The sequence below is a fragment of the Sciurus vulgaris genome (assembly GCF_902686455.1).
Source record: "Sciurus vulgaris genome assembly, chromosome: 7".
Classification (NCBI taxonomy): domain Eukaryota; kingdom Metazoa; phylum Chordata; class Mammalia; order Rodentia; family Sciuridae; genus Sciurus; species Sciurus vulgaris.
Window position 1 is genome coordinate 64,012,954 of NC_136467.1, and position 24,075 is coordinate 64,037,028.

The following is a 24,075-nucleotide window of genomic DNA, read 5'->3' on the forward strand; positions in this document are numbered from 1 at the left end:
TCATTCCACATTGTTTTAGATTACCAAATTAAAAATGTAGTAGTTGGAAATATTATGCTTGCATTAAGACTATTTACTCTGTGCCCTGTTTAATAAGAAAAGTTAATTCAATAGACTTAGAAAATGAATTTGGTTTAGGTGAGGATTCAGTATTCAAGAATAATAGCTTGTTATTAAGAAGAATCTTTTAATTTCTTTCATTTTAGTAAACAGTGTTAAAATAAATATTATTAGATGTTTATAATAGCAAGAAGACTGTATTTTAATACAGAGCAGAAAATGTACCACTATTTTGGGCATCATGAAACAAAACCATTTATTTTATGAATGCAATTTTTCATATTATTAAAATAAACATAAGAGAAAATGGCAATGCATAACTCATAAAATAAGCCACTATGGGCAACAGAAGTATTAGAGGGTGAAAAATTATGTCTGCTTACCATGGAAAGGAAAGGGACATTCTTTAAGAAGGTGCTTTGTATGTCTGAGACATCACAAGCATTATACATACACTCTGTTCTCTGGTGGGTGCCTGTGGTTAGTAATCATTCTTTATCAAACAGCAGGGTATATAGTCACACAGACCCCTATAAATGATCTGAATGCAAGTTAGACCTCCCAATGGGTAAACTTAATTTATGTTTGGAGTCATTTTGAAATATTCTGTTTTGTTTTTCCAGTGGGTAAGTGTTCTTTTTTCTTCTGTTGATTGTGTCATTCTTTACACATTTCTTTAGAGCTGCAGAATTAGACAATCAACTTTAAATCAGTTTAAAAAATATGTAATGAGGACAAATAAATGATTTATAGAAGGATAAATAGTATGGCACATATTTATTTTTTGAACATTCTGTACCTATGAAAGAAAATAGAAATAAACACACAGAAGCATGTATACACAAGCCCACAAGATGATAAGCTGAAATTGATTACTCTTTATGAGTCTCAGCCCCAATTCCTTGTATAAAAATTCTTAGAACAATTTTTATGGCTGCAAATGCAGAAACTGCTTTAGATGAAATGTCATCAAGTGGCTCTGTGTGTTGACAGGATTTTCATAATGAACAGGTTGCACTTTGTTGGATGTGTACATCACACATCTGGTTGGAAGTTACTCATTTACATTGTCTTAGCAAATTAAATAGATGGCTATTGATTCTCTATGGTACCAGTGAACTACCACATACATTTGTGTTTAGGGATACTGCTCTATGAAGCTAGAGAACCATAAGTAAATTCTTTCCACCACCTCAAATGATATACTTAAAACTGCAAGCACCTAAATAATTTGACTTGCAAGATGTTTTCCAAATTTAAACATTTTAATAGCACACATTTTGAAGGAATTTTTCACACCATAATGGTAGAAAGGATTTTTAAATAAGCATCAGTTAAATGAAGGTGTGATTTTTTAGTGGAAACTACATTCATAAGAAACTCTTTTTTTCTAATTTCCTGTTGATAAATTTATTGTTGAAGCTAAAATATTCTTAGGAAAATCAGTCATTATTATTTAACAAAAGCAGTAATGATTAGAAATATTCAGTAGCCATGTTTTTAAATAAGCAACTGCAATAGTGCATATAGGAAAATTACGATTGTTGAGATATTTTTAAACCCCCCCCCCTTTTTTTTAATAAGACCATGATGTATTTTAGGAATCTGGAGAGGAGAAAGAAGTAACTATGATTAGTTTTAATCAATTCTCTTAGTTTCTCTGGTCTCTATTCAGTGAAACTTTATAGCTCCTCTTTAATCCTCCCCACAGCACCCCCTGCAATCTAAGCAAAAACCTGACCAGTTCATGATTTTCAATAAGACACACATATTCTGGTAGCTTTATATTCCACATAAAAAAAATCTTATAAATTAGGAGTGCCCACAAGTCTTGAAGTGTTAAATGTGACTGGGCCTGCTCTTATTTTTAGGAGGATAGGTGAATAGAGACTGATTAGCAGTCAATGTTGGGGAAAGTCTAGAGAGCTTGGAAAGTGAAAGGAAAGTATACCATGTAAAGACCTGAGTGGATTTTCTTGAATCCATATTTTCTTGAGTTTAATCTGTGAAGTAATTATTCATAATCAGTTCAGATGGAAAACATTAGTATTTAATGTAAAGAAAATTGAAATGTGGAGCATTTAATAAACTATGAAAAGTAATTTCTAGGGAAATAAAGAGTATTGGTTCTCTTTATGCTTTTGGATTTGGTACATGAATATTAAATATACATATATTATATAAATATATATAATTTATTTTTGGCACTGGGCTTTGTACTCAGGGTGCTTTGCAACTGAGTTACATCCCTAGTTCTTTTTATTTTGAAACAGGGTCTCACTTTGAGATTGGCTTCAAAATTGAGATCCTCCTGCCTCAGCCTCCCAAGTGAATGGGATTACAGGTGTGTACTACCATGCCTGGCTCAGATTTCATATATTTAAAAAATAAGAAATGTTTTTACATTTTTTCAGGATAAACCGCAACTTCTACTTTAAAATTTCTTGAAACTTATAAATCTTTAAATATAAAAGTCAAAAGTATAGTACAATGAATATCCATGTACATATCATCTAGTTTCAACAAATGTTAACATTTGGCTGTATTTGTTTTGTCTCTATCTATATGTATATCTATTTTTATGTTTATTTTTCCCTGCTAAATAATTCCAAAGTAAGCCACAGACATCATGGTACTTTATCCTTACCATAGCATTCTCCTGCCTAGCCACTGTATCATTTATGATGACATATTTATAGTGTTCAAAATTACCATGTGTAGAAGCTTGCAAAAAATACAGATGAGAGCTAGTTTACTGATGCCATTAAAAACAATCTGCCACTAATATTCATCAAGTACTCATTGGTGTATGACCTCAATTAGGCTGATTGATATATGATATTTTGTGAGGGGACATCTGTAGGATGTAGTACTAAATACTAATATAGGATGTAGTCCTAATATTAATATATTAAAAACTAGAATTCTGATGAGAATTTTAAGCAAGTGCAATTTTGATATTGTACTTGGAAAGTAAAAGAGAACAGATTTAGTGAGTAATTTGGTAATTAAGGAATCAGACAGATTTAATATTTTCAACTACTATTTGTTGCTAAGGAGAGCTTTTCTGCTTATTTACTCAAAATTAGATGAAACACTGCTTTAGTGGAAAATCTCACATGGCATTTTACATTTGGAGTGATTTACAGAGCATGTAGCAGGAAAAATAGTTTTCCATGTTAAAATTTCTATTACTGTGTTACTGAAAGCAGAACAGATAGAGAAAATACTTATTAGTGTTGTGTACCATGCTTACTATCTCTTGAATACCTCCTTTACATTTATAGAACAGTTAGGGTAAATGCTAAAGGAAACATCCTTCCTTCATATCAAAGAGAGAGAGGGCCCACATGATAATGGCCCCATACTTTTTATTCTTGTTTGAATACTATTACATGTTCTCACAGTTAACCATAATGAAAACCATGTGTTTTTCACAATTAGAAAGGATTTTTGAATGTTGACATATTCTGTGGTTATAAAACTTTATAATTAAACCCTTTAAAGAAGCAAACATAAAATATGCTCAACTGGGTTTGTTCTTTCAAGTATGTAAATGGTGCTGAATTCATTGGGGTATTCAAAGTCAAATTTGTTAGAATTTATTTAGAGGCCAATGATATTGTCATTAGTAAAAAAGTTTTGGAAATGCTTCTTAAGACTTCACCAATAATTATATATAGTTATCAAAAGAAATTTTATTTTGCTGGTTACCAAAATTACTCTTTTATATTATAAATGATATCAAATGAAGCCCATTTTGACTTATCAAGTTATAGCAAATATAAAATAATTTACTTTCATGCCTCAAATCTGTGGAGCACTTATTGTACAGCTTTAATCTTTGTGGTCATTCAAAATAACATTAACTTCCAGAACTGCAAAAATATCATACACTAATGTATACCAATAAATTAGATTTGATTCATAATTATGTTTAATCTTTATTATGATAACATTGAATAGCAAATTCCCAGTTGTCCTTTTCAGATGGTATTTTATGTACCTTAATGATTATAGAAACAAATTGAAGACACATTCATATTAATAGTAATTTTTTAACTACCAAAACATTTTATTAAAAGGAAGAGCTGGGAGATTTAGTCCCTTTTGACATCCACAGTATTACTACTCAATTTAATATTTTCTTTCATATAGTCTTTATAATTTCTTAACAAAATGATGTATATTTAGTTTTTAATTCATCTTTTATAAGCTTACAAACTTTGTATTTTTAAAAAATAATTGCATACTGTGTATTTCTTTCAGAGTACTGTTGCCTTAGTTACCTAGTTTGTTTCTTGACCACTCTGTATGGTGTTTGAGTTAGAGAGATCATACTTCTTATTTTCTAGGTGAGGAAACTGAGGCTCAGAGATTCTGAGTAAGTGATGAAGCCAGAACACTTTTTTATTTTTTATTCAGCATATAATTGCACATATTTATGGGTATATGTTATATAATGATTGAATGGGGTAATTAGCATATACTTTACCTTAAATGTTCACTATTTCTTTGTAATAAGACCACTTGAAATCCTGTTTTGAAATATGTTGCATTATTCTACCCTACTGTGTAATAGAACATTGAACTCATTTCTTCTACCCAATTGTAGCTTTATACCCATTAACTCATCTGCCTTCAAACCCCTCATCCTCCTAAAGCCAGAATTAAGGCTGTTGTGTCAACTGTGGCATCCTATCCTTCTCTGTGTATGAGGGTGAGGGGATGTGGCTTGAGGGAGGAAAAAGTCAGGGAGAGAGGAATGGATTTAAATGAGTAAGGCCTGAAGTGTTCAGCCTATCCAGCTTCAAGATGAGCTTTGATCTGAATTCATGGTGAAGATTAAAATGCTGACTTGGTGTTGCTGCTTATTGTATACAGATATGAACATTTCATTGGCTAAGATTTAGCAGCGATGTCTTATCACTTACATTCAATTAAGAATATATAAATTTTCAGCTGTGTGTGGTGGTATAAGTCTATAATTTCAGTGACTCAGAAGGCTGAGGCAGGAGGATTGCATGTTGGAGGACAGCCTCAGAAATTTGTTAGACTCTTAGCAACTTAGCAAGATCCTGTCTCAAAATAAAAAATAAAATAAAAAAAAACTAGAGATGTATCTCAGTGGTAATGACCTCCTTGGTTAAATCCCCAGAAGCCAAATACACACACACACACACACACACACACACACTCACACACACACACGGTTGGTAAAACAAGTCATCCTTTTTATCAGATTTGACATAAATTACCTGTTGTGGCAGTCGGGTATTTCCTAGATTGTTTATTGCCTCTTTTCTGCCTTTGGGATAATGGGGAAGATTTGATGATAGCAGGCGTTTTCCTCTGGGGGTTCTACTCAAGAGCTGGGATGGGGAACTCGCCAGCATTCTCTGGGCTGCTGTGCCATCCTTGTGCCCCTTGGTATTGTTGCTTCCTGGCTGCTTCCTCTTCCCCAGGCCATTCTGGCCTCTATTTTTTCCTTTGTTGTTGATCTAAAGGCTGCTGACTCACAGAACCATCCCTTTAGTTCCTGGTTGTTGGCTGCTTGATGTGCTCAATAACCTGCCTGCCCACGCTCTTCTGATTTTCTTTTAGTCTATTCATTGGGAGGAAAGGGTTCAGTTCTTTGAGTCACATCATGGGAAAACATGAATCATTGCCTTATTTGAAGGCAGGGACTCATGTATGGTACTGTGAGATGGGGAAGAATTTCAAACAAGGCTTTACTTGAACCCCAGAAAAAGTCTTTTTTCCTACTTAGTCTACTCATTTGAGAAACAATGTTATGTTTGGTGCAAGGTGTGTGCATGTGTGATGGGGGATGATGTGTATGTCTTTATAATTTTAGTAAAAGGCTGCTATTGCTTTCCCCTTATTTGATGTTTACCTCTCTGTTCTCATTGGTTTGGACTGGTGTCTTTCCAGATGATCAGATGATAGAAATACATTGGGTTAAAGTGCTGCTATCTATGCATAAGTATTATGGAAAAAAGATTGATTGGAGTTTAGACAAAACCTGGAATACCTGAATCCTTATCAATGGAGAAATTCCACATTCTGCCTTGCCTGAAGGAGTGACTACCCCATCTCACTCCCTTTCTCCTACCTCAGGCTGTGGAGAGCAGTTCTCCATGGTGATGGCGGAGCTCAGAAGGATGCAAGGCAGCTTTCTGTTTGCAGGGGATTCATGGTTGGGGTTTAGCTCAGCTATTCAATCTGTTTTCCATTTATGATTTTTCCTCCAGGAAGTGCTATTACACTGAGATTGTGATTGTGTTTTTTTGTGAAGACCCTGTATCATTTTCAGCAACCAGCGCAGGGTAGCCATGAGTCTTGGTGTCGGGGGGCGGGGGGTCTGGGTGAGAATCAAAACTGTTTCATAATAGCTGTGAGATCCTGAGTAGGTCACACTACCCCTTTAAACCTCGTTTTTCTTTCTGTACCCACCTTTTAGGGATTTACCAGGGACTACATGAGATAATCGAGGAGAGAGCTAGAAAAGTATCTGGCTTGAAGGACTGCCATTAGCTTTTTCCAATTTTGTGATGTCAATCAAAATATGTTGAAAAAATAAAACAGTAGTTTCCTCTTTAATATGAATTTGAAATCCTCAAGTCCACAATTTTAGGTCTTTATTTTCTCTCTTCCCCAGTCCCTTAACACACAGCCCTCAGAGCATCGTGCTCTGTGTGTGGTGACTTCTGCAGCTGGCCGGGCTCACCCTGTGTTTTGCTGTTGTCATCATGTGCTCTAAAGGGAGCAGAGATTTCTGCTTTGAGGGAGGTAAACCAGAATTTACCAAAAGGCTTCTTTGTGCCAGGGATGTTGAAACTGCTTTACACAGAATACTTTCGTAGGGAAAAAAGAAGTTTCTAAGAAATATCTTTTACCAAATCTCTAATTTGGTTGGAATCAGTGTTTTGTCAGCCTTGGCAATGTTAGTAACTATAATGTAAAGTGCATAAAACATGAAACACTGGCTTTTTCTATGGTGTTTGGTGAAGCCTTTTGTGTGTTCCTCATTGTTCTGCATTGCCTGCACATGACTGTATTACCACTGTTTGACAGAATGTGGCAGATTGCAATGATTAATTGCATCGGTATGTGTAGCAGAAATCTGGACATCTTAAGAGCAGTTTACAGTTTAGTTGGCAAAATAGAAGAGCCTCGCTGAAATATCTAAGAAGTCAGATGAACTAATTTGAAATGATATGGTATGTTTACACTATTTGCTAAGGGCACAGAATTCAAAAGAGTTGAGAGTAAGGGTGGAGCTGTCAGGAAAGGGATGGATTTTAGCATTGGAGGGAGAGGCAGAATCTTTTGACATAAGCCAGTGACCTGTGTCACATCTTCTTTTCCCAGTAGGCACTCCTTGTTACACAGCATCACTCTGAAAATTACATGCAAACAGTGATTGTCTGGCTGCTCTTATTTAAGTGAGGGTTTCTTTCCTCCATTTCCTTCTTTACTCTGAACCGTTTTGCTGGAATTGAGCATGTTTCATCAAAACTAGAAACTACTTTCCCCCAAACCTTTGCCTTTCCCCAACTATTACTGGTGTATCTTGTTGACCTGATTCTAGTAATAAAATATTATTTTTAGTACCTATACATAGAACACAGTTCTTAAAGATTTTAGGGATACCAGTATTCTAAATTGAATATTAATCATATAGAAATGAATGTGTAGTACTTCTACACATATGATGCTTGTATTTTAAAAATTATCTTCAGAAAGAAAAGATAAGATACATAGTAGGTCATCAAACAGCAGATTGGAGGACAGGGAAGTGCAAAATCTTTACATGACTTAAGATTTGCAGGGCCAAAGGGACTCCTTTGACATTACAATTCTGATGCTGTTAGAATATGATGCAGTCTAACTTCTAGGATTCTTTTTCTTTCTTTTTTTGGGGGGTGGTGGTGGTGCTAGGGATTGAACCCAGGCCTCCCACATGCTAAGCAAGCACCCTACCACTGAGCTATATCCCCACCTCTTTTTAAAAAGTGTTTTAAGACAGAGTCTCAAAACTTGAGTTCCTGGCTGGTCTTGAACTTGCAGTCTTCCTGTCTCAGGCTTCTGACTAGCTGGGATTATGGGGTGTGTGCCATGATGACCAGCTACCCACTAGGCTTCTTAGTTGGATGTTTCCAATCCTAAAAACCATGGAGATGCATTAGAGATATTTTAAAAATGTGTTGTGAAAGAAGATATCACTGCATATTTTCATCATGTAACAGCATATTAGACTCTACTGACTATTCCCAGTGCTGCCCCTCACTAGCTCTATGCCTGGGGGTAAATTGCTTAATTTCCCTATTCTTTTTTAAATCTGTAAATGCAGATAGAATAGAGTCTACCTCATACAGTCATTGTGAACATTAAATGAGATAATGTGTGAGGTTCTTGTGCTCCCCACAAAGTAACATTGGTCAGTGTGATTATTTTAGTGAAATTAAATGATTTTTATCTTGCTAGTAAGCACACAATAAATATGTGTTATTATTGGGGCAAAGAAGGGAAAGCATGAGCATTAGGAAGAGAGGTACTTATCCGAGAATACAGAATCAGCAGTCATTCTGATGTGTCTGAAAGATACTGATAGATCCTCTTTCACTTGTTTAGGATGAGTGTATATTTAAGCATTCATAAATGTTTATTGTGCTCATATATGTGATAGCTGCTGTGACAAGTTTGAGGGACATCCAAATGAATGACAGTATCTGCAGGAAAAAGAAATAAGCAAACGTACAAATGATATCCTACTTGATTTCCCATAGGCTTGCAGATGACTTAGATACTTTCATTGAGGGAAATGCTGCCATCCTCAATTAGAAAGGAGAGCCCAGAGTTCCTTGGCACAACACAGGTCACCCTGGGGGAATGAGTTCACAGGTGTGGAGTTCACAGGTATATGAGCTATCAGACTGCTGAGGAGAGGTGCACGCAAGGGAGGGGGAGTGGAGACTGTGAGAGGAGTTGGGCCATAGGGAGGTGTGTGTGTGTGTGTGTGTGTGTGTGTGTGTGTGTGTGTGTGTAGTAAGAGAGTTCATAATTGGAATAATTGGAGCAGAGTATTTGGCTGCAAGCTAAGGAAAACAACTTTAACTCTCACAAGGATGTTGACCAGGGCAGTCTCTGACTATCTCATTACCTCAGGAAGACAGAGTAGTTTTAACTGAGTTGATTTTGTTCTCTTAGAGTGATGTTGGGCTGATTTTTGTTTTGCTTTGAATGGGAAGTTTCATTATTTGGGGGACTGAGTAGGATTATGACTCTCAGTGAATTTTAGTTACTCAAGATTCAAAATAGTCTTTGCAGATGCATTACATTTTTTTTTTACAAAAGAAATGTTGCTAATTGTTTTAGTTTTTTTGTAATATTTTTATTTGTTTATTTTTTCTTTATAAGGAGTAATTCCCAGGCATTGCTGCTCTGCCTGGGAGAAGCAATGGAAGGTGATCATCAGCTCTAAGTTGAAGGAGGAGTGGCAAGTTGCTCTATTTATTATCATGCTTAGGAAGCTTGGGAAGTAAGGATGCACATCTGAGGTCCTGCTACTTTATGCAAGAGACTCAGTCAGTGAGGTCAAGGGACTTAGCTGATATAAAATAGCTAGTGGGTGGTCTGGATTCCAGTGCCCACCAACATCCTTTTTGACATGTCTTCTTTACAATGGTGATGTTGTGTCAGGTTGAACTATGTGAAATTGCCATTTCTGTGCATTAAAACAGTTCGATATTGGCAATTTCATATGATTCCACTTAATATTTATGAAGTAATTTCTAATGTCTTGCAGATGTGTTGCAAAAGTCCGTGGAGAGTTCCTTCCTTTGTTTACTATGGAGTTTCCACAAAGTGACTCATTTTCATCACTGTTTGGGTGTACTTGGGACCTATTCAACTGCATGCAATAATATTCTCACCCCTCGGCCCGATTCCATTTCCCCTTTACCAATTTTAGCATCAATAGTAATGATGTTTTCATAAAATAGCAATCAATAAGTATGTCCCATAGAACATTATTTAGAACATCTAATATTTTACTAGGATTTGAATGGGAGCTCCTGTCTTTACCAGAAGGATATTTCCCCTTTGATTGATTGCTAAATGAATAGAACCTGTGAAAGGATCTTTTTTTTCCCAGGGATTTCTTGTTCAAACAAAATTTGTTGTATCCACATCAGTAAAGCCGTGCTAATATGGGCTGCTGGCCAGATCTTGGAAATAGCCTCATTATATTGAACTGGATGTCATAATGGTACCCATTAAGGTGGGATTCTCTCTGTGTTTGTACTTTTAAACCCAAGTCCCTTGACACTTTTTGCATCTTGCTAAGAATAGCAACTTTCTCTGGTAACGTGACCTTTGAATGTACTGGTTCTCATCTGTCTTCTACTGTAACCATCGCAAAAGTAGACGCCTGGGTTTGGAGCCTTCTTAGTGCCTTTCTGCAGCTCTTCAGTCATTCATTTTATTCTCAGAGGTTGTGATAACTATAATACGTTCTGGTGGCTGAACATCAGAACCCATGAGATTCACTTCTTTCAACACTTGCAATAATTGATATTGCTGTTCAAATAGGTGGCTGGAAAAGAGCTTCTCTTTTTCAGATCTAACAAAATTCAACACAAAGTTCTTCATTTTATTTTTACTAGTCATTATGAGACTACTAGATTGGAAGTCACAGCACTTAACACTCACTGTCAAAGCATGCTACCATCCTGGTAAAGTGAAGCATTTGTTGTACTGTTATTGGGAAGTGGATCCCCCCCAGGGTTACAGCTGAGGAATGTTGGAAGAATGGGGCCCACAAAAGGGAGGGCTGGGGCAGGTGTCAATGCCATTCCTCCAGTTAGAACAGTTAAAGATAATAGCAAAGTGCGGGGTAGTACTTCATTGCAAAGGCTAATTGAAAACCAAGGGGAAATATTTAGAGACATTACATATTTCACAATATAATTTCTTTTCTGTCTTCTCCATCCACTCAGTAGGACTTTCATTATAAACACATTTCTATCATTAGAATCAGCTTAATTTCTGTTACTATAATTAAGGGAATGGTAAGAAATGTTTTAGAGTGTAGTCCTATCTATGGCAAGGTGGAGATGATTTGTGCATTCATTCAGCAATTATTTCCCCAGTGCCTACTGTGTGGTGGACTTTGGGGCTGCAGTGTAACCGAGGGAGACAAAAGTCCCTAGCCTCACAGAGCATCCATTTTATTTGGATGAAATAGTATTTACAAACAAAATGTCTTAAAATATTAGGAAGTGATAGAAAAAAATTAAATAGGTCAAAGAGATGGATATAGTCTGGGAAGGCCTCACTAGAGACTCATGAATGAAAGATGGGAGCCAGCCATGGTCACACCAACAGAGAGAACATTCCTAAAGCACATGCAAAGGTCCTGAGGTGGATGCCAGCTGGGCATGTTGAGAAATGGAGAAGGTCACTGTGGCTGCCACAGAAAAAGGGAGGGGAAGAGTGGAAGGAGATAATGGGAGAATAGTCACAGTCAGATTATGTTGTGTCTGGAAGGATTTGGGAAGCCAATGGACAGTTTTTGAAAAAAGGCATGGCATGATCTAATGTGTGATATGAAATATTCTTCTGGCCAGTGTGGATCATTAGGCTTTGTGGAAGACAGAGTGGAGGTAGGGAGAATAGTTATAATAGACTAGGTGAGAGAAGATGATGGTTTGCAAGGGAGATAGTGGGAGGGTCAGATTCAGGGTAGGGATTGGATATGGGGTGTGAGATAATGAGAGAAGTCAAGAATAGCCCCCAGAATTTAGCCTGAATGACCTGTGAGAATGGTGGGAAAAGCAGTTTTGAAAGCAAGAGCTGCAATCAGGATTGTGTGATTGTATCTAGCTTGAGATGCCTGTCATTCATTAGTTGGCAAATGTTACATAGTGGGCTGCACTTGGGTGTCTGTGGAGCGGGAAGATATGGGGTAGTGATTGGGGGTCAGCAGTGAATGGAATGTAAAGCTAATGGAGTGAGAGAAGAGAAGCAGCCTGAAGACCATGTCCTGCAGACTTCCAGCATCTGGGGTCTGCAGGAATAGGAGGTTAAGAGGGAGCAAACATTCCGGGCAGTTGTGGGGCCAGGGAGGTGGGGAGATTTTCAGTGAAGTCTCTGCAGTCAGGTTAAGTTCTGAAGAAAGTATGAAGCTTGGATTTTGTCTTTGGAATGTTCCCTCCCTTTTCAGTGGTTTCCCATCTTCTCTGTGGTCCCTCTCACCTGAGACCATTGGTTTTTCTCATCCCAGATAACATCTGTTCTAATTCTCAAACTATGGCCTCCTGACTGGCAGCCTCAGCACTACTGGGAACCCTAGACCCGCCAAAGGGATACTCTGAGAGGCAGAGGCAGCAAGTTGTGTTTTAACAAACTGTTCCAGGGCTTCTGATGCATGCTGAAGTTTGGGAACCACTGCTTTAAAAGGAGCTTATAAACTGAATCAAGAAAAAAATAACAGATGAGGATACACTACTGTTTTTTTCTGGACCAACTTTCTAAAGCCAAAGAAATGAATACATTTTTAAGCCTCAGCCAATAGGACACTGTTGAGACATCTTCATGGTGACTAGGGAAGCTTCTCAAGCCCTACAGACCATAACAACAGGCAGCTGTCTATCCTGTCTTTGATATGGGTTCTACTGATAACTCTTCTGTGTAGTATTATAAAAGCTCTCTGATCCCAACTATAGACGCAATGACAATTTTGGCATTTTAGTGGACAATCCAAAATCTCTAGCCACCATTCAGAACTTATTTCATTTAAATACAACTTATCTACCAGGTAGTTTTAAATAATGACTGAGGTTACTACTACTACTACTACTACTACTACTACTACTACTACTAGAGCATTTGTTGAATTGTGAATTTTATTTATAAAATATATCTCAAATTTATTTTAGACATTTAAATAATAGAGTTTAGTATATATTTAGTCAGGCATTAACAGTAGTAAGGGCTTAAGGAGATTAGAAATAAATGAATCCAATTAAAGAACACGTCTCTGAGATTTGATATGTCGTAGGTATGAATGAACTGTTTGCACAGCAACTGTAAAGAAACCATTAATGAATAACTATCTAGAAGAGGCTTAATCAAGAATAAATGTTATAGGACATATTTTAAAATATTTAAACTAAACAAATGAAGTTTTATGCACTTGAAAACATTGCATCATGCCATTATTTTTGCTGTGTCTTTTCCTGGGGAGTTCAAAGTCTGCGATTTCATTTTTCTGAAATTCATAGAAATTCCAGTGCCTTGGTATTATGCAGAGCAGGGCAAAGCTTCCAACAGTGTCATGAGGGTTGACTTTGTGGAGTCTTCCTACATTAGGCCCTGTGGGGAATTCAGGGACATTGTGGCCTTGAGTATGGGGTACAAATTTCCCAGTGTGATGGGAAGATTATTTCATGTTGATTATAGGTATGTTTTTCTGTTCCTGGAGTTTGTGTGGAGTTCCTGGCAGAGCAGAGGATATTTCTAGTGTTTAGAAATTAGCTTTGCTGAGGATCAGGAGTAGTAGGTGAGAAAGCTGTTCCTGTGAGGTTGAGTCTGGTGATGAGATTCCCATTGCTTTTCTATCCTAAGGACTAAAAGGAACATATGCTTGAAAAACCTTAGATTAATAAGTGAGAGTGAAGTGTGGGGCACGGGGAATGGACACAGAGGGTGGAGTAGGTGGGAAGAAGTGGAAGGAGACAGAAGAAAGGGCAGAATAATGTGTGTATTTTATTTACTTTTTGTTTGAGAATTTTAAAAGAGTAAGATAAAACTGATTGGTATTAGTATTACTTTTTCTTTTGATTGATATTAGTATTGTTTGTTATTTCTTCCCTGTAGAGAAGGGAGCTAAATTAGCACATTTCATGCTTAATTTATTTTGATCTGACTTTTAAAGACCCAAATCCTCCTTACCTCCCCCCAAAATAAGAAACAGAAAAACGATTAGAGCAACTTAATTTGGAACTTAGACCTGAAAAGATTTACAATATGTTTAAAACTTTAGTAGCTGAAGAATGTTTTTCTAATCATAAAAATTAAGTTCCTTAAAGCAAAGTCTCCCAAATTGGGATTTCATGTGAACAATGATAAATATGCCATTTTAAATTCACATGAACCTAAAATGTTTTAGGAAACCACATGAAAAGAGTTTTTTTTTTTCCAGTTGTAGTAATAATTTAAGTTCTTTTCTCCAAAGAAGGAGACATAAAGTCATACAGTTCATATGAAAGTCTTCAGAGACAGATAATTCTGTAAGATTTTAAAGATGGAAAATAGATCAGAAGGTAAGGGAAACATACAGACACTGAGAAAGCACTGGAACATTTGGATATTTAAATTATAACTGTTATGCCCGAGAAGGCTAGCCTGTGGGAAAGAAGATTTCGTAGTGTTTTCTCTTTTGTATTTAATATGTGCAAAGATGAAACCCTAGGAATAAAAAGAAAAGAAGTTGGAGAACCATTTCAATATGAGGTGGGGATACCTGAAATTTGCCTTAGTGTTTTTCTAAAGAAATATTCCTTCTGATTATACATATATGCCTATTATAAAAATTTAGATAAGAGACATAAAAAGATGAAAGACATCTTTCATCTATTTTATAGATATATGCACTTAACATTTTAGTTCATTGCCTCTTACTGTCCATATATAATACATGCTAATGTAAAGAGAAAAAATTTTCACTTCATTATATTATTTTTTGTATTATTGAAATTGAAATATTTAATGACTACATAACATTTTCTCTTGTGAATATACTGTAACTTAGTAATTCCTTTATTTTCAGTTCTTATTTCAATATATTCAATTAGAAATAAGAAATTATCTGATAAGCATTGTGGTATGTGTATTTTTGATACTTATCTTTGATTATTTTCTTTAGAGTTTTTCCTATTTTCTAGGAATGTTTTAATCCTTCTGGAATTGATATTCCTGGATTTAAAGTATGCATATTCTTAAGCCGCTTGCTTAACACTACCATTCAACTCTCTTACCAGTAGCATATACAAATGCTCATTTATTTCAACTTATTCTTATTGATATTTATTGTCACTAAAAAACTTTGCCAGTTTGAAAGCAAAAATATCATCTATTAGCTGCTTTAATTTATATAGGTTGTTACTATCAGGCTAAACTTTCAAAAAACATTTCTTAGCAATTTGCACATTGGTCACATTCTTTTTTGTATTGTGGAGATAGTGTATTTGTAATTGATTTGTAGGAGTTATTTCTCTGGGGTTTAAAGCACTATTCCTAGCTGGGCACAGCAGTGCACACCTGTAATATCAGCCACTGGGGGTCTGAGGCAGGAGAATCTCAAATTCAAAGCCAGCCTCAGCAACTTAGCAAGGCCCTAAGCAATTTAGTGAAACTCTGTTTCAAAATTAAAAAACAAAAATTAAAAGGGCAGGGGAAGTGGTTCAGTGGTAGAGCACTCCTGGGTTAAATACCCAGTACCAAAAAACAAACAAACAAACAACAACACTATTTCTGATAACTCCTTCAGTATAATTGTAATAGTTCCAAATGTTTGAGGATGAAATTAATTTAGTATTCTATTTTGTCTATCACATATGCTGTGTCTGAATTGCAATTTGCCAAAATTTTATTAATGTGCATTTTATTAATGTGCATAACACTAAAATAGTAGGATATGAGTGTCTTCTTTGATTTAGGTTCTCATAGAATATCAGGATGACTATTAATTATAATCTGTGAATTAAAAAAACACATAAATTTGCTTATTTAGTAGATATGTCTCATTTGCACAGAAAGGTTTGACTTTTTGGAGTTTTTATTCATTTGGATTTGAGATGAGTCAAAATTTATTGAATTTAGAATTATTTTGTTAATCACTTGCAAAATGAGCATCTGTTCTATGTGAGATATTGTGTTGGATAGTAAATAAAGGCTGTTATACAAGAAGAAATTCAGGAGGTGATTGTTGAGATACAACTTTGGCCACAGTATACACAGTATAAGATGGAATGTTCAATCAAATAAGCAGTAGAGATAGTCAGTAGAGGAACTCAGAGGAAGGAGCAGGAAGTAATCCCTGTGACCTGGAAGGTTAGGGACACAAACTCAGGGGCAGAGTGGTGGCAGATCTGGATTTAGCTGCATCCCCGCTTGCTTCATGAACTGATAGGAAGGAATAACATGATCCCTGTTATGAGCATGAAAGGCTTGGCCACATCTTCTCAACATGTTACTGATTTTCCTTTAATTTTTATTGTTATTGTTTGCCTATTGATTGCACTCATGTTTTTCCTTCTCAAAATCACAGTGTGGTAGTAAACCTTGTGCCTAAGCCATTACTTACCTTTTGGTGCCATCCACTCTAGAGTGTGCTGGAGGAAACTTCAAAAAGGGGAAAGACGGGTTTAAGCATAGGCATTGTTTATGTAAAACCAAAGATTTTGGGGGGACCAACTGTAAGGAGCAAACTCAAATCCACTTATGAGTATGAGACTATTACATTTCCAAGTGCACCTTATCCTAATTTCTCAGTATATTGTCTTAGTCTGTGAGCTTCTCACAGTATGGAACCCTCCTTATCATCTCTTTCTGCTGGGCTCCATAGGAACCTAAAAATGAAACATAAAGTAGGTCTCTCTGCTGCTGAGGTTTGTCCAGTGGCTAGGCAGTAGCTCTGCCAGAATATAAAGAAGGTCATGCACTTCATGTAATGGTGACTCTAGAATCCGATTAAAAAGTTTAGCGTAAGGCACAGTCATCCCCACTTAATCCGATCACGGTTTAATACAATCCTCTGCTTATTTCAATCAGTGCATTTGGAGCCAAATCAGTTGTATGTCTTAGTTTCCACGTTTTGCTTGGGTAGTTTGATCACCTTCGGCTGCTTTTAAAAAATAGCTCAATTGAGAAATCTGGCAACATTTTTTAAGAATTGCCACAAAACCGTAATATCAACAAAGAAACTCCAGAATGACTGGCAGATCCAAAATTGACATGACAAGCAAAAATTCAGTTGTCTTGAATGAAAGTAGAATGGAGTGTGAGGTTGAAGAGAGAAATTCTTGCAAAGAAATTTAAAATAACATGAACTGATAAAAATACTGTTGTTTATCTGTACATGCATTACAACTCACTTCACGACTATAAATTAGTGTGAATGTTGGCATCACAGAGGCCCCATCTCCCAGTTGAAATGATAGAAATGATACTAATGAATTTCTCCAAAGCTGATAGTAATTTCTGGTGGTGAAAACATTTTTTATTAACTTTGCAAAGGTATCACACTGAGCTTTTCATATGATAAGTTGGCATTGACCTCATGAGCAGTGTGGCATATTGTTTAAAGGAAGGCTGAGGAAGGCCAGTGATGCAAAAATGGCCCCATTTTTTCTATTGAAATTTGAGTTATTCCAAATATGTACATGACTATTATAAAGTTTAAAGTAGACTCAGATGGTTAATTCTGCAAATTGAATGATTTCTGACTGTCTACAATGGAATAAGAGGATTACTTTGGTCTGTGCAAATATGGGTGAGATTGACATGCTGCAAGTCCTAGTGTTTGCAAATTACCCATTTCACATTTCTTTTAGAGCTGAGATACCTGAGGGTGTCTGTAGCTCCTGCACAATCCATTAAAAGGAGAGAAAAGCAAATGTAAATTGTTCTCAACAGTCTTTTGAAGAGACCCAATGGCATAAGCCATAGTTTCTCTTTCAAAAGGCCAGTTATGTCTGGAGAAAAGCATAAGCTGCCCTTGTCAAGTTACTTAGGGAGTTCCAAACTGGGTTCATGTGGCTATTTTCAAGAAAGCTTCAGAGGTAGAACATTGCTGTGCTTACTTAAATCAGTTAAATCAAGATCCTCAGTGTATGCATTTTAGAGTCCCAGTTCTCTGCAGCTGAGTATTTTATTTTGTCCCACTTCATGGGGGAAACATTAAATAAATGATGTTACTAAGCATACAACTAGCTCAAAGGACACATGTGATACCAGAATGTGCTTCACCAAAAGAAAGGGAGAGAAGCAGGGCCAGACTCTTCTTTGTGTCTGAGTTTGGAGGAGGGAAGTGCAGCTTGTAATGTGATTCCCATCAGAATCTAGCCCTTTAAGCTATACAAATGAAATGCTCAATTTAATAGAATTCTAAAAGTAAAACAAATGCTTTGTTCTTAGCGAATCTGCCATTCAGAGCTGCTCTTGGCAGCACATCAACCATACTTGAAATGTCTTTAAGTGGGTATTTTTTATTGTGCTTTTCATCCTAACACATCTTTTGAGTCATTGGAGTTTGAACAGAGAAACAGGAAGACTAAATTCCACTCAGAGTGACTGAGCTGCTTGAAGGTCTCCATTTGCAGACTTAGCAATAAAGAACTTACCTTAATAAGAACTTTGACCAGAATGTAGTGGAGTTTAGAGGTTAACAGTTAACAGAGCACATTCAAATGAGTTTGGGGTTAAAAAAAAAAAAAAAGAAACAGCATAAAAAGGTGTTTATAATGAAATGTATTACAGTTGCTACTAAAGTAAAATTATTTTCCTGGGGAAATCAGGACACTTTTGCGCTAAAAAGTACCACAGAACTTGGAAGTTAAGAAATAGTGCTCTTTATTGAGCATTTACTATGTTCTAGGCAGTGAACTGTGAATTTTTCATAAATTTTGTCATCTAAATCTCATGGCATCCCTATGAGTTAAAAGTGGCAATTGAAATCTAGATAAATCTGTTAAACAATAAAAGACAGAAATTGGTTTTAACCCTGATCTATCTGACTCATGATCTGCTAAATATTCATTGATATTTTAATATTTGTGATATATACATTAATTATTGAGAGCATTTGTATAACTTTTTATATTTGACAGAGTTTTCAATTGAATATATAGAATTTTAAGTTGTTCATTGACTAAAATATTATTTAGGCTGATATAATTTATAATATTTCTGTCATTGGAAGCTATGCAAGAATTTTAGAAAGACTTTAGATTTTTTTCTTTTTTCCTTAACATAATAATTGCACACATTTATGGGGTACAGTGTGATATTTCAACACACATATACAATGTATAATGATCAAATCATAGTAATTACCATTTTCATCTCCTTATTTCCTGCTGTTTGGAGCCTTTGAACTCCTCTTTTCCAGTTCTTCAAAGTAGGCAGTTGTAAACTATTGTCACCCTGCTGTGCTGTAGAACCCTGGAACTTTGTCCTCCTACTACACGTATTTTGGTACCTGTCAGCCAACCTCCCTCTATCTCCTTCAACACTCTACTGATAGTTTTCTTTGCTGTGCAGAGGCTTTTTAGCTTTATATAATCGTGTTCATCTATTTTTGCTTTTGTTACCTGTGCTTTTGGGGTCTTATCCAAAAAATCATCGCCTATACTGATGTGTCTTGATGTGTTTCTTCTGTTTTCTTCTAGTAGTTCCATAGTTTTAGGCCTTCCATTTAGGTCTTTGATCCATTTTGAGTTGATTTTTTATATGGTGAGAGGTAGGGGCTGAGTTTCAGTTTTCTGCTCCTGGGTATCCAGTTTTCCCTGCATCATTCACTGAAGAGCCAGTCCTTTCTCCAATGCATGTGCTCAGCATTTTGTTGTTTGTTGTCTTTGGAGCACTGAGGATTGAACTCAAGACCTCAGGCATGCTAGGCCATGCTCTACCCCTGGGCCATGTCCCAGCCCTTTTAATTTTATTTTGAAACAGGGTCTTGCTGAATTGCCCAGGCTATCCTTGAACTTGTTATCCTTTTGCCTTGGTCTCTGGAATAGCTAGGATTATAGGGGTGGGCTACTGTTTTCAGCCTTTTTTTTATTTTTTATTTATTTATTTTTTTAGCACTTTTGTTGGAAAAAAAATCTATAGTTAGTTTTATATTTATGGGTTTACTTCTAGGCTCTTTATTCTCTTCCACTGGTCTCTGTGGTTTTTTTTTATTTTTTTATTTTATGACAATACCCATGCTGTCTTAATTTCTATGGCCTTACAGTATAGCTTGAGATCAGGTATTGTGATGTTTCCAGCTTGGTTTGTTTTGGTCAAGATTGATTTGGCTCTTTGGGTTTTTTTGTGGTTGTAAAAGAATTTTAGGATTGTGTTTTCTATTTCTGTCAAGAATGCCATTGGTATTTTAACAGAGATTGCATTGAATCTGTAAGTCATTTCAGGTAGGATGATCATTAAAACAATATTAATTCTTTCAACCTATGAACATAGGAGATCTTTTCAATTTTTTTCATCTTCTTCAATTTTTTTCATCAGTGTTTTGTAATTTTCATTGCAGAGGCCATTCACTTCCTTGGTTAAATTTATTTCTATTTTTAAAATTTTTGTAGCTATTGTGAATGGGATTGCTTTTCTATTTCTTCTTCAACAGTTTATTATTTGTGTATAAAATGCTACTAATATTTGTATGTTGATTTTGTATCCTGCAACTTTACTGAATTCACTTATTGATTCTATTTTGTATGCTACAGCTTTCACTGAATTTACTTATCCATTCTCTCAGTATTTTGGTGGAATCTTCAGGTCTTTTGTATGCACAATCATGTGGTTTTAAAGAAGGGATAATTTGACTTTCTCCCAAATGAATCTGCAGATAAGCATGTTAAATGAATTAGATCCAAAGCTATTATAATTTGCTGATATATGTCACTGCACTGTAGTTTGTGGCAATGATATTATTGGAACCATTTGGTTTCTGTTCTTATTCCTTGAGGGATAACTTGCCTGAATTATATTTTTATCTGTTTTAAATTGATAAGTAAAAGTTGCTTATATTTATGGTGTAAGCATGATGCTCTGACATATGTATTGTGCAATGGCTGAAATCAAGCTATTTAGCATATGCATTACCTCATATGTTTCTGATTTTTTTTCCTTTGGTAAGAATACTTAAAATTACTCTTTTAGCAATTTTAGAGAACAGAATTATATTTTTCCTTTTGTCTAATACTGCTCTTGAAGAACTGAAAGGGAAGAAGAAGATAAATGACTATTTGCTGATTCATGAAATGTGCCAGTCACTTTCATACATATCATTACAGTAATTTTTTGTTTTATATACTCATTTTAATCCACAGTATTAGAAGTGCATGTAAAAGTTTTGAAAAGGTGAACTAATTATAGGATCAGAGGAAAGGAAAAGTAAGATTAGAAAAACAAAGGAATTTGTTGCACAGAATGCCTGCCATGAGAACTTACTAGTGGTGACTACAAAGTAGACTTGAGGCTTGGGGCCTTTGACTTCTAGTGCAAAGAGGGAAACATAATGAATTAGATGATTCACAGTGTTTGTGAGATAAAAATAAATTAACTACCCAGAAATAGCCCAGCTAGTTCTGGAACCTGAAAGAAAATTTTCCCATAAATTTTCTTCATAAAGAGGGTTCTTTGGAACATTTTATTGGGGGTCTGTGTGAAAAGTAGATATACTCTTGAGAAAACTTGAGGTTTCAGATGTGATCCCTTATTGCCTAGAAGGGCTGAGGTCAGACCTGTGGACAGGGCCAAGGCTGCCATCTTTGGCCCCTATATACCAAGCAATACCTTTGTAATTAACCTGCTAACAAAATTACATCCTTTCAAACCACAGTTGCAATTATGCATGGTTATTTGTTTACTCTTTCTCCTACCAAAAAGATTATTATCTATGTAAATGGCAGGGATTATAGATATCTTATTTATTCTCACATCTCCACAAAGCACAAAGTCTGGAATATATTAGAAGCTCAATAAATATTTATTTAACGAAGGAAGAAATGGAAAGAACTATTGGTAAAATGTACCCAGAGGAAATTGAATTAGCCTGTTGAAAGAATCTTTAACTACTTATAAGTCTGGTTACACTAGTTAGCCAGCCATAAGAATGTTTGTGATGTTTAACAAAATGATTGATCTTGGAATAGCTGATAGAAGACATTCTTGCCAATAAGCAGGTAGCATCAGTTGACTGGTTATCTCTGAGTTTAATCCACTTAGGAAATTTTCAGAGCATGTTTTGTGATTCATATCTCACCAAGAAGGTAGAAAAGATCAGAGAATTGAATTGTGGCTTTATTTTCTACTTAACTAAAAAAATAATGAAAAAAATTAAGACTTTTTTATAAGCATATACAATTTGGCTATGGTATCTGTGGCAGTCACATTCACATACATTAATTAAATGTTAGGCCTTCTAGAATACTGGAGGTGTTTGCAGAAAATGGTTATATGGCTAACTTTTGCTTGCTTCTTTTTCACTTATGCATCACTGTCATTCCTGATGAGAGTATGCATGAATCTTTATCCTGTGGTGACTGATTAAGGGCTTTGTCCTCCCACTCTGCAGAGACACTGAGTACAAAGGGCTCCAACTCTCCCTGGATCAGATCTCAGCCTCCAAACCAGCTTTCTCTTATGCCAGCAGCTCCACCCCCACCTTGACTGACAACAGAAAGGGGGCCAAGTCAAGGCTCTCCAGCTCAAAGTCAAAATCCAGGACTTCCCCATATCCTCAGGTAAGTGCATTGCTGTTTTCCAAATTTATTTTCTTGTAACCTGGTTTGATCTTGAAGTTGAAGTATTAAAACTGTTTGGAATTAATCATCTGGTTTTAATAAATTTAAAATGTCTATAAATCTAGAACGTTTTCTAAAACTATCTTCAACTTCCTCTTCTTCCTTTAAACTAATGATGCTAATAAAAATTTGAAATGATTTTATGGTTTGCTGCATTTATATGGAGGTCATGAGAGTCTAGTGATCAGAACCATAAGTTTGTTGTAATTTCAAGAATATGGATCCTAAAATTTCTCCTGCTCTGCTTAATCTGAAAGATGTAGCCAGCATAACAAAATAGGGAAAAAAATAAATAATCGATATACAAAAAATTTACTCTTAGGATAAGAAATAAAAAGGAAGAAAATTAAGAGTTGGAGGCAAAGGATGAAGGATGAGTTTCACCTTGAACAGATTGGTTATCAGGACAAATGAAACAGAAAGGACCTTCCAAATGGCACTAACGGCAGGAAAAGCAAGGTGGTGAGATGATGAGACCTGAAGGAGATCTGCTAGAAGCACTGCAGGGTACAAATAAGAGTATTGGTTCCTGGAAGGAAAAAACATTTTTCTGATCAGTTGCTGAGATATAGAAACTAACTGTGTCAAGGTGTATGTGTAGCTTTCCTGATCTGGAGGGAGTAGGACAGGACTGGGGATTCCCCACTCCCAATGTCCTGTGGCCACCTATCTCTATCCCTTCCTTTGAGAGTGCCATGTCCAACTTCCTGAAGTTTTCTGGTTTTTCTGGGCTTTTAGAAAACCAAAGTGGTTTCTGAGTCATTTTAATATTAAGGTGATCTTTATCAGTTGTTTTTAATTTTTTAAAGCAAAAATGGAAATCAAGCAGATACATAAATGGTTCTTTCTTTGTCAGAGTCATGTTCTATTATTGACAGGTGTATATTATTTGAGGAAATGTCATCATTGACCCAATGGTCACTAAAAAGTTACTGTTTGCTAGATTATCTTAGTGGCTGGGTAGTAGTCTCTGCCTCTAAAGATACTCACATCACATGACTTGAAATCTTCCACAGAAGATTAGATGTCTTTATTCAGATGATAGGGAGGGGAGTAGATGTGCAGGACCTAGAGTTTTTTAGTACAACTTTTGTTAGAAGGGCTGGGCACTTTGAAGTATAAAGTGTGGTCAGAGGTGCAGAAGGGCAGCTGTTGCTTTCTGTAGACCATCTAATAAGAAGCTCTTCTATCTTGCACCTTAAAAAGAGAGTTGTACTGTCCCTATTTACTTCTTGGAAGGATAGATTGTACCTTTGGGTGGTTCTATCCTTAACTATATAGGATGGTTGGACACATAGATGAGAAAAGAACTTAAATTAGAAAATATTAAGAAGGAGTTTGCCTTTTTTATACAGAAATCAAGCCACAAAAACAAAATCTTTCTGTTGAACCTCCAAAACTTCATTGTGAGGTCTGTTTTCTT

At 35.9% G+C, this 24,075-nt stretch overlaps 1 protein-coding gene across 9 annotated transcripts in view; it reads left to right on the forward strand.

Annotated features, from left to right (window-relative positions):
• Positions 1-24,075, forward strand: part of SIM1 (SIM bHLH transcription factor 1) — a 74,655-nt gene that overhangs the window by 19,117 nt on the left and 31,463 nt on the right. For all 9 annotated transcript variants that reach the window (XM_079148648.1, XM_079148647.1, XM_079148645.1 and 6 more), the window contains one exon: positions 22,424-22,592. In XM_079148648.1, the coding sequence (XP_079004774.1) occupies positions 22,424-22,592 (169 nt within the window). The remainder of the gene's footprint in view (positions 1-22,423; positions 22,593-24,075) is intronic.